At 39.5% G+C, this 12006-nt stretch overlaps 1 protein-coding gene across 7 annotated transcripts in view; it reads left to right on the top strand.

The window, feature by feature from the left end:
* Window positions 1-286: 286 nt before the first annotated feature.
* The window catches only part of FBXW11 (F-box and WD repeat domain containing 11), a 128425-nt gene continuing 116705 nt past the window's right edge, over window positions 287-12006 (top strand). For 2 of the 7 annotated variants that reach the window (XM_048860455.2, XM_048860451.2), the window contains exons 1-3: window positions 344-441; window positions 5316-5527; window positions 10430-10509. Coding sequence is in view for 3 of the 7 variants with exons in the window: in XM_048860452.2 (XP_048716409.1) it covers window positions 397-441 (45 nt within the window). In the remaining 4 variants the exon portion in view is untranslated. Of the gene's footprint in view, window positions 442-5315; window positions 5528-10429; window positions 10510-12006 lie in introns of all 7 variants that reach the window. The other 5 variants (XM_048860454.2, XM_048860450.2, XM_048860452.2 and 2 more) reach the window with 3 other exon arrangements.

The following is a 12006-nucleotide window of genomic DNA, read 5'->3' as shown; positions in this document are numbered from 1 at the left end:
TGGCCCAACTTTCAAAAGACTCCAACTCCCAGCAAGCACTACGATGGCCTCCTGGCCCAGCTTCCCCGGATAGCCTCTGGGCCCGATACCTGCTGGGCATTGTAGTCCTTTCCTCGCTGAGTGGGGAAGGGGCCGCGGAGCTTGCCGGGAGTTGTAGGCTCTGTGGGCGTTCCGGTTCGAGTGGTAGGGGGCGTTGGTGCGGCGCTTCCTGTTCCGGGAACGCGGCGCGGGTACGCCGCGGCGGCTACAGCGTGCGTGCGTGCGTCCGTCCGTCCGGCGGGCGGGGGAGGGAGCAGCTGGCGGTGCGGCGGCGGCCCGAGGAGCCAGTGGGGTTTCGGTTCCGCGCTGCGGGAGGCAGGCGCGGGGGGGGGAGGGGACGAGGAGCCGCCCGTCGCTATGGAGCCCGACTCAGTGATTGAGGACAAGACTATCGAGCTGATGGTGAGTGACCCCCCCCCCGCCGAGGCCCGCCGACCGGAACAGCCCCCCCCCCCCGGGGGCTGTTGCCGCTTCCCCAGGTTCTCCTGTAGGCCGGGGCTCCCCTTCGTTCCGCCGGCAGGAGAGCGGCGGGGCGGAGAGGGCCTGTAGGTTCCGCGCTGAGCCAGGAGTAGGCCCCGCCGTGGGGGGAACGGGCCTAGGCCTTGGGAGCCGGGGGCGCTGGGACTAAAGCCCGCCGCGGGGGGGCTCCCTCCTACCCGCCTCGAGCGAAGGTGACATTTGAATTCGCCAGGTCCTTGTGGAAGGTGCGAGATTGGGATCATCCCTCTGCCCCCCCTCTCTCCCCCAATGGCGGCTTGGTGAGCAGGGCTGGGCTTTGAGAGCCCCCTGCCTTTCCTAAGGTCAACAAACGAGCCTCCCGCACCCTTCCTGGCATCCCACTCTAGTCCCGCTCCTGTCCTCTGGCCCCCACATTCCCCCCACTCCTATTCATTGTTCCCCAGAATAACCTCGTCCTGTCAGTCAACAAATAAGCCACTCCCCCCCAAAAATAGACCCCCCCCCCCAACCAGGCTCTCAAAGCCTTCGTTATGAGAGCTATTGGAAAGGGCCTGTGATTGGTTTTATTTTTTTAGGATTTGACAAGTAGTTTAAAAGATTTACTGAATTCTACAAATAATTGCTGATCTGCATGGATTTTGCGGGCATATGTTAAAAAAATGCTAACTAAATGCTTTTTTAAACAAGATGACATTCAGAATTTAGTCATTGTCCTTTTTTGTTCGTGGAGATCCTCCTGAGATGCAGCATCTTGTTTTTTAACTTTCTCTTGAGTATAGATTATAATGAAACAGTCTTTGCTACCTGGTCTTTTTGAATCACTTGGTTAAATAGATTACCAAGTATGTAAAGGGGTTTGTCTTAGAATGTAAAAAAATTATGCCTTAGCATTCAGGTCTGTTTCAACCAAATATATTTTGTAATTAATACTGTATTTTTACAGTGATTAGTTTATATAAAATCTTTTTGGAGTTATTTTTACTCCTTAAGCCTGAAGTTTTTAGTTTGTTTGAAATGAGATTTTTTTTATTTCAGTGAGCAAGCATTTACTGAGTTAATTTATATTTTACAGTAGCAGCAGTAAACCTTTTGTGAATTGTTCAATGCAGTAAATAATTCTCCAAACTGTAACTTAACAAAACCTGGGTACTACAGTTGATGTACCACAAGACTAAATGTTAATGCCGATAAATTTAGGTTGCCAGAAAGTTGGCTGTGGGGAAGATGGAGGGAGATTTTTTTTTATAGAAATAGTAAGAGCAGTCACAAAACATTAGAGGAATTCCAATAAGATCAATTTAGGGGGGGAAAATATGTTTTTAAATTAGTTGCTGGGGAAGATTAGAATGCGTGATCAAGATTAATATTTTCTGTGTGCTAGTGTGCCTGCACTAAACATTACCTATTAATTAGAAATTTAAATGTGATGGTGCATAGCTGTCCTTGTTCTGTTTTTGTACGTTGCCTAGCACAATGGGGTCTTGTCCATGACTGGGGCTCCTACGCGCTACACTCGATAATTGCCTTGTTCTGTTCATTCCATCTGAAGCATCTGCACTGTCCACTTTTGGAAGACAGGATGCTGGACTAGAAAGACTATTGGTCTGAGCCAGTATGGCTAATCTTCTTTCAGAGATACAAATAATGTAGATAATAAGATCTCTCTTGCATGCTTTGACTGACCATTGGAATTGTGCTAGGTGCTGTATAGGCATAAGATGACACAAATTGGCATTTTTTAGGCACTTCCACATGCTGTTAGTAATCTAGTTGGAGAAAACTGCCTGGTTTGGGAAGCCTGTGAACTCCCTTTATAAAATTTCACAGCATGGCTGAGCATTGTTATATCTTGTTCTTTTTACTAAGTAGCAGAAATTCGAGAGCTTCTCTGAAAGTCATTTTACTGTCATGCTTTCTGCATTTCATTAACTCATTGTTGCTGATCATGGAGGTCTGTAGTAAATAGCTGTTCTTAATGAACTTACTTCCTTGATCCTTACTGATTTAGTGGTGCCACATTTTAATGTTGATGACATCAGAATCGCCTTCATGTTAATGGCTTGTAATGTTACAAACAATAGCTGGTGATACCAGTCAAGGCATCAGTTGGAGGAAAAATCTAGTTGTTCAGGAATGAGTTTTATGTAGATACAAGTAACAAATAGGATTGCATATAAAATATGCAAGCTGAATTCTAGTGGCTATTTTATGTCATGTAATGGGTGGTTACTCATGGTGGTTGTGTGCTAAAATTTAACGTGTCTTTAAGCCAGGTAGGTAGAGTTCTTTTGCTTAGCTTTCTTGGCGGTCTTTTGACTTCCTCATCTGCATTTTAATAATTTCTGTTTTTGCTGTGTTGCTAACTAACAGAAGCAAATAAAAATTTTGAATGATTTAATTGTGGCAAACCTAGTTATGATCACTTCTGGGAAATGGGGGGAAAAGCAATGATGGGATTTTTAGAAAATACTTTAAAGAACAAAAATCAAAGCTTCTTTGTGTTATGCAATAGGAATCCAATAAAATGTATGGATACTTTGGCTAATGTATGTATAGACTTGCAGTGCTCGTAAAGAGTGAATGTGTGGGGCTAAAAGCCAGAGCTTCTGTTTTCTATAAAATTAATAAAAATAAAGTTTAACAAGATGAAGAGAAAAAAATTATTTATATAGAAAACAGTTTGTAAATATGGCTGTATTTTTACACTTACTTTCAATGCAAATAAAGGCAGTATTAAAACATACTTTTGTTCCTGAGCTAAAAATTATACTGAATCTACACAGTCTCATAATCATTTTTTTCACAACTTGATAATGTCTTGCCTTGTTTCTCAAAAGAGATATTAGGCTTAGGAATCTGTGGAAAACTGGGAACTGTTAAGTAAGCACAAATGGAAAGCACTATGTAGAAAAAGAAGAATAGCCAAGGCCATTTGAATAGAATATGCAAGCTTTTTTTTGTCAACTGTTCTTAATGTTAGCCAGCATCTCTAAAATGGAGACCAATTTAAAACACAAGCTTTATTTCAGCACTTTTGCGTTTTAGAATGTTTCTTATAAGTGAAATAAGATACAAGCATTAAGATTATAAAGGCAAGCTTTTTTGTGCCTCCCTGTTTGGTATAGCAATTAGCATTTTGGTTACTGCATCAAAGGCTGGGAATGAATGTGTTTGACTATATGTGTGACTTTTTTTTGTTTTTTTGCAAATGTCTGGTGAGTGTTCTCAGTAGCAACTGGAATGTAATTCTGAGTGAATTCAGGGATAAACAAAAGATAATGTATCAATATTTTAATAGCACGAGAGTTTCAGAACATGATGTTCTAGCTTTCAATTGTTCCTTAGCTTGATTGCATTTATTAAAAAAAATGTGAACACTAGTGTGACGATGGTTCTGTTTGTAAAGCTAAGTGTGAAATATTTTAAGGTTTCTAAGTTGCATCTGTTATGCTCCAAATAAGCTTTAGTGAGTGTGCTGCCTATGCTCATTTATTTAAACATTCTATAGGGCAGCTTGTATTTTAGATAACCTTATTTTACTTTTGCAAATCTTTCCACCTTGACTTTTTAACTTTACTAGTACTTAACCTCTGGTGAAGATGGTCGATCATCTGGCAATGTTACTTTGGGGCTTTTATGTGGTATTAGTAGCTAAGGTTGAATAGCCTCTTTTTGCAGGCATGGAGTATGTTACTTGAAGAACATACTCTGGAAATATGAAACCTGGAAGTCTAACTTGTTTCTAGACTCTAGCAGATGTGCCATCTGGACTATGAAAATTAATCTGACACAATTGCTACAACTATAATATCAAATATCATAGTAAAGTAGTAGTTACCCAGTTTTGGTGAAATGCATTGTATAGACTGGACAAATCACTAGAAAATACACAGTGAGGAAGTAAGCAGCACAGATAATTGACTAGAGTGGTCCCAAAGGCTTTTTTTCTATCCCTAACTTTCCATGAGCACATAAAAATAACACTTTTGAATTACACTTTGTAAAGTTAGATAAACTTAACCTTCCTGCCACTCTCAAGAAATCAAATTATTTTCTGCACTTAATCCTAAGAAGATATGAAAACGAGCAAAATTTTCACCCATCCCTTTTGATAAATGGTATTTTTGGCTCCAAGTTCTGAATGGAATTTAAACTCTGAATATAATGTAACATTCAGTTTCATTATCCTTTCAGTAAAATCCATTCTGTGGTCTTTGACACTACTAGAAATATATATTCATCAAAGATGATTGATGACAACTTGTGTGTTTTGTTTTCTGTTTAAAAGTGTCCTTTCCATTCTGCTACACTGTTTGTTTTATTACCATGTTTTTTAATTGGTAGCAGAAAATTTATTGGTGACTTGTGATTTCCAAGGAGGCACTAGAGGGGAAAATATTGTATATCTAATATAAAACAAAATACATATTTGTCAGATTAATGGTGCACCATAAGATCTGGTTACAGGTGGGAACACAAATTCTTATCCTCAGGCCTTAGGTATCTTGGTGGATCCATAAGACTTGTTTATCAAGGTAGGCAGCCAAGCATGTTCAAAGATTTTTCAAGTGCTGATCTTGCTGTCTTCAGTATTTCTACAACACTCTTGGTGTGCATGTCACTTTACAAACACAGATCCCTTTTACAGTCTAAATTTAACATAACAATGGAGTGGGAGGCTTATAGAAGGACAAGGATTTTCAGTAAGATTAATTTAAGATTTGAAAAGCACCTGTTTATACCCTTCTTAAACATGTGTTTTGAAAATGGATCTATGAAACACATCCTCCTTAACAAATTACTTTTATTGCCTGCAGCTTCTGCCCATCTAATACAAACAGCCCAGCATTTAAGTGCCTCAGTGTAAATAATAAGTGAACTACAATTGAAGCTCCTGCCAAAAACTCTCCTCCTGCTCCTGGAAAAGCCATGCAATGTGTGCTGAAGGTCTTCAATCCAGAAGGCAACTGAATTCCAGAATCAGGTGTTTCACATGAGCACACCTCATCAGCAGCTTCTTCCCAACCAGGTGGGTGCTAGCTTAAGCTACCTGGATGATCACAATTGGAGGAGGTAGCTGTGACCCAAACAATGTAGGACTTAAAAAATAAAAACCCTTCAAGATTCCACCTGGAAACTAATCTGCAACTCAGGCAGCTCTCAGAGCAGCACTGTAATGTACTATCTGTACAAAACACTGCTAAGCAAGTGGGCAGTTGCATTCTTCACCAGCTTAAGTTTCTAAACGGTTTTAAGGTGCAGTCCAGTGGCATGGGCCTAGGGATGTGCAGGCTGCTGCTTCCCGCAGCCCCCATTGGCCTGGTGCGGCGAACCGCGGCCAGTGGGAGCTGCAATCTGCCGAACCTGTGGACACGGCAGGTAAACAAACCGGCCCCGCCTGTCAGGGGGCTTCCCCTGGCGGGCCACGTGCCAAAGGCCTGATCTAAAATATTGGTTGTAGACCTGATGGACACCACCACAGTGTTGCTAGAACTATGGAGTTACATGCCAATGCATTCGTATGATCATCTTGCACTTGTATTATCTGAAAATTTCAGTTGGACTTCTCCTGTTTCTAAAACTGATTGGAAGTGCATGGTATATCTCTGGGTACCTTGCATATTTCACAGACAATGTTGATTGTATCAGCATCCTTAAGCAGGATTATTCTAAGCATTACTGCAGACTTGAACTTCTGGTATTCATTGCATGATCTTTCCTGGTTACTTCAGTGCAGGTTGTACCATGGATGGGGCTTGTGGATATGTTTTGAAGGTTGAATGCAGCACCCTGTTTTCTTTCCTCCTTTCCTTCCCTGTCCTCTGAAACACTCTTGCTACCTGATGTGTCAATGCGGCATTTGTTCTTTGATGCATATTGTTTACTGCAGTAATGTTATCGACTTCAGAAGTCACTGTTGCACTGGCATCTTGACCTTTTAATCTTAGACCTTTTTCCTACAGTGGTACGTTTCTTACTGCTTTTAAGCATTGTGGCATGGTGTGCAAAGTGAAACTGCTATTGCTTCTTACTTTGCAGCTCAGAGGTTCTAAATGAAGTAGATGGTATAGTAAGGATGCCAACAGGAAAGGAAAAGATTGGGGAGAATAAGGTAGCATAGAGGTAAGGGAGTGCTGCTCTAACATGGAATTTTTTCAAAGAAGGGAGTGAGGAAACAAATGGAAAGAGAGAAGTAGGAATATATACGAAGTAATTTTAAATGAGTGTTTATTAACATACTTCATTATGTTCCTGCTTTTTCCTATAGTGACATTCTTTTATACTGATGTTACTATCTATGTTTTATTGTTATATTCTCTAAGTTCTCAGTGTGACATTTGCAGCCGAGTATTGTTAGTGGCTCATTACTTGTAGAAAATATCCACTTCTCTGAACTTTTCAAATTTGAATGGAGAAAAGATTGTGTCAGTGGGCACGACCATACATTTCCACTTAGTTCTTTCTCTGATGGGGGGGACACACTTCCCATATGCACCCATGTTAGCATTAAGGACATTTTATTAAACTATGGTAGATCGTAAACATTTTGCAAGCCTGTGGCATAACAAAATCCTTCCTCCCAATTTGTAATCTCCCTGATGTGACTACTCTGGTTAACCTGCTTTGCTATACTGTACAGCCCATCATATTCCATGTAGTGTTTTCCACAAGTTATCTCCCAGTGTTTTAGTAGTAGATGACCTGTACCTTCTGGTGCTAAAATACTTGAATGCATGTCATACTTAAAAAAATAATTGTTTTGAGAAAGGAGTAACTTCATAAAACTCAAGTAAATTTGCTTCCAGTAAAAAGAAGCTGGGGAAATCGAAGACACCTGTTTATTCACACACAGCTATAGCCCTGGCAGTAGTAATCCAAGCTTTTCCACACAGTTGCACTTGTGCTTTAACCATCATCATTAGGGGTTAGAAGGTATTTCAGCTACCAATTTTCACCCAATAATTTACAAATAAGGGTGAAAATTGTGGTGGTCTTTCTGATGTAGGCACCTGTTCACTAGGAACTGAGAACAAGGGTCTTTTTTTATATAAGCTGCTAAATTGCTGTTAAGGATCAATTTTAAGTAACTGATTGATTTTTTTTTTTTTTTTGAATCGGTGACCTAGAGGTGAAAGGCTCATGATATTGTGTCAATTCTGTGAGCCATACAGCTGCATCAGTAATTCTAGTTTTGATAAATTCTATCCTTGAATATTAAATTCTAATCTCTATGGATCTTTATAACTTGTATGTCATTTGTGGATGTACACTTTTCTGCGGTGATGGCTGAGATGACTTCATTTTATTAACAACTTACTGAGCTTTTAAAAATATGTAGCAATGCCAATTGAACATAACATTTTTAGTCTGTGGCAGCAATTTTTACAACATGTTAATTTTAATCTTCAATCTTTGTATATGGCAAAAAGTTTCAGTTTGGTTCATTGAGCGTTTATAGTTGATTAGAATTGTTAAACAAGAAGATTTCTTTGCCCAGACAACCAAAATTAACAAAATTAACAAGGAAAATTTGACATTCAAATTGGGTCTCTATGAAGCAGGTTTTCACTTTCAAAGTAATTGAGACCTATGCTGCAACATATTTACACAGAACTTTTTGGAGATGCTTTCATGGTGACTTGGTCATTCCTTCTCATGACCTTCTGACTCTATTGTTGCTTGGAGAAATGGTTCATTTAGTTATTTTGGGTGGTTTTCTTTCTACCTGAGAAGCTATGTTGTGCTCTTCATGTTTGAGAGTCATATGCCTAGACATCTTGTGGCTTGCTTAGTTGTGATGTACATGGCAACTACTGAGGTCCTTTTGAAATCATAGATTGGACGTAATGTCAAACTCTCAAGTCCATTTGTCATCTTGAAATGTTATTTTGCAGCAGACTTATTGATATGTCTGCAGTATGTAACAAAGGAACACAGAGGTGCAGAAGATCCTTTCTCCGGTTGGTTCCAGGCAGTATCAGATTTGATAAATTAGTGGTACACACAACTAATGTGAATGATGGCAGTTTTTCTCCCCTCTTTCTCTAAAGTCCCTTTGTTTTGATGTATGTGGCACTTCCTGAGGAGATACTAGAACAATGAATGCACTGGTGTGTGGGAGGGGTTGATGAGGAAAGCAGAAATATTGGAACATATGGCCCTTCTGTGGCCCTGACAGTATCTTCCCAAGTTCTGGAAAAAGTTTTCTTTCCTAATGTGGGGATACATAGATACTCTAAAAAATTATCTTTAAAACTTTACTTTTTTGAGCAATATCTGGACCAAGGGAATTCAGTCTCTTTAGGTTACAGATCCACAGTCAGTGGTGCAAGAGGCTCAATAAGAGATCTGCAGAATTCATCTTCTAGTGGTTGTTCTTGAAGGCTTCCTCTAATACAAAAAGAACAGGGAGTACTTGTGGCACCTTAGAAACTAAGGTGCCACAAGTACTCCCTGTTCTTTTTGTGAATACAGACTAACACGGCTGCTACTCTGAATCCTCTAATATGGTGGTTCTCGAACTTTTGTGTGTGTGTGGACCACTTGAAAATTGCTGAGGGTCTCGGCGGACCACTTAGTGATCTTTCCAAATGTTTGTACTGTTAGCTAACTATTACAAAGTGCTCTGGATAAAAGCACATTATATATTAAAACAACCCCTTAACTTTTTTTGTTCTACAAATCACACAACTCATATTTTAATATCAGTAGTCTTACCTTTCTAATGTGATGTGTGCTCTCTCCCCCTCTGTGGCAGCCACTGAGCTGGGGCTGGGAAAGAGGGCGGTCTCTCTCCCGCCACAGAGATGAGGCTGGGAAGGAGGACCATCTCTCCCTAGCAGCCGCAAGCCTGGAGCTGGGGAAAGTCGCCTCTTTCTCTGCACATCCCAAATTCCCCCCACGCCTCTTCTAACCCCACTGCCCCCTACCGCCTATTTTCCCCCCAAGGCCAGCACCTCACCTTACATGTGCTATGCCTGCACAGCTCCACTAATTAGGTGGGTGGCCCTTCATTCTCTTGTGTGTGGCTGCCCAGGTGTGCACCTTAGAGAGAAGTACCTGAATGGAGCTCACGGACCACTGGTGATTCACAGACCACAGTTTGAAAACCTCTTCTCTAATAGGTTTGCCACTTAAACCCACTTTATAACCTGAATATACACCTAAAGGTAGCATATGAACTGCCTTTGATTTTAGGCTTTGTCATTTGATTTTGGCAGTATAAAGGACAAATTTTTCTAATAATTATCTTTATTAAGAGAATTATTTATCTTACCGTACAGTCTTCTATGACTAGTTTTTCAGAAAGACGGTGATACTACAAATATACTGAATTCTGGTGTGATTCAGATAAGAGAAGCTGTTAAGGTTACCTGTTTCTAGGGACACTCAGGAAAAATTGAATTTGTTTTGGGACTCAGAAAAAGGCCAAGAATCATTATAGTAAAATGGTTCAAAACGTGTGTGGAGGCAGTTTAGTAGAAAAACATTTTGAGAGAGAACCAGCATCATGGGTTAATAAGCGATGTCTGTTTTGGAAACCTGTAAATTAACCTTCTGTTAATTAATGAGACATATTCCCTGGGTGTAAATGGTAGTTGAGGCTTTAGCACATGCTTCATTCTCTGAGTTATAGTTTGTTCTCATCCCTCTTAATCTTGGTAAAGAGATTTTTTTGACCTAAAAGCACTTGTTCTGGATTGGTTGATTCAGGGCATGGGAAAGAGCAATTTCTTCTCTGTAAATTAGTTTCTTTGTCTTAGATCCACCAATCCGGTGACCCCTCTAAATTTAGTTGCTACTGGAGTCATGGTAAGCTGTATAGGTTGCCTTGTCTTTCTAACAGCATTAGGAGTACGTAATTGGGATTTCGTTCAAGAAAGAAGTAGGTACACCAAGCTGAAGATGATTGGCTGCTCTCTTTTGACAGACAAGTCTGAGAAGGAAACCCCATTCGAATCCCCATTCATTCTGGATTGGTGGATCTGGAGCTCAGAAACAAAGTTTCAGGTAAGAAATTACCCTGTACTATATCTTACTGCTTCTGCTTAGTTGCATTTGTCTGAAAGTTCAACACTTTGCTTTTTCTGCATTATCTCCCTGAAAATATTAGAGGATGAAAAAACGTTAGCTATTTACCGTCTGTGTTTTAGTTTAAAAACAATAAATACGTTTGGTATATACATGTATAACTTTTTAGCAAGTTACTTTTACTCATGGATACATTTTTAGAACAGACTACAATCCATAAACTTTGTATCTCCCAGTGAAATAGAAAACCATATTTAGGCATGCATGGATGTTCAAAGTAGGTAGTATACATGATAACAGCTGGAGTAAAAAAATACTCTGGCTTTTTTGGAGGGGCTAAAAAAGTTGAGACTTTCAGGACCATTTTTGTTAGGCTCAACAATGTAACAATTAAGGCTTATCTAGCCTATGATTTTTAACCATGTACTATCGTGTTCTCTACAATTTACAATTGTTAATTTATACAAGGAAAAAGTGTTTTTCTTTGTGTGCAGTACAGTTTCTAATTGTGCATGTATTGACGAGCTAAAACACAATTAGAAATTCTAGTGTAGATTGCATTTGTTGTATGACATTTTTAAACTCTTAATAAAAGTTACATTTAGAATGTAGTTAGTTTATAAAACACAAATGAGTCAGTTTGAATGATTGGCTTTCATGAGCAATTGTTGTTGATTTTACAGTAGATTGGTATAAACAAATTGCTTTTGCTCAGTTGTAGTTTAAGTGACCTACAATAGATTTCTCTCTCTGAGAGAGATTGAAATATCTCTAAAATACTACAGTGTTACATTTTTTTTTTAAACAGCCCTCAAAGGTATTTGTGTGTAGTAGGGAGGTGGGGATCTATTTTAAGTACACAGGAGATTGCTGGACAGAAAAAGGGTACTTGTTTTAAGTTAGCAGAGGCCTTTTACTTGTGCTGCCATCCAGCTTTACTCTCACTTAAATTACTTTATAGACTTCTCTTGACAAGGTATTCCATATATTTCCAGTGCTCTTCATCCTCTGTCCTCTCATTAGTGTATAATTCCTAATGGTAGTAACACTAAACTCAGCGTGTTGAGGACAACACACCCCTTGTTAGCTTTTCAGGAGTCTCCCGTTTCCTGTATTTTTAGATTTACATCTAATTTAACCTTAACTACCATCCAAGTTTGATTCTTCTGAAGAGAATCATTACTTGTATTTAAAACAGTTCTTAAGTTAATCAGTTTTTAATATAGAAGTAACTTTTGTGGTTAGGTCTTGTGCTCTTGTGTGGTGATTCTTGTTTTGCTGAATTATACACTCATTTCCTTGGTCTGTAGTCTTTTATTTATATATGAAAAATTGTAGTGAGGTTTAACAGATTAAAATATAAATTAATGATTTTCCTTACTGGCGTCTGCAGCTTTTGGGTTTCATTTTATTTTGGCTGACTTGGATCTTATTTGGGTAGGACGAGGGAAGTCCTGGGTATGTTTCTTTCTGTTG

This window comes from Caretta caretta, chromosome 8 (assembly GCF_965140235.1).
Source record: "Caretta caretta isolate rCarCar2 chromosome 8, rCarCar1.hap1, whole genome shotgun sequence".
In the NCBI taxonomy this organism is placed as follows: domain Eukaryota; kingdom Metazoa; phylum Chordata; order Testudines; family Cheloniidae; genus Caretta; species Caretta caretta.
The sequence above is the reverse complement of the archived record's forward strand: the minus strand, read 5'-3'. Positions and strand labels throughout refer to the sequence as shown.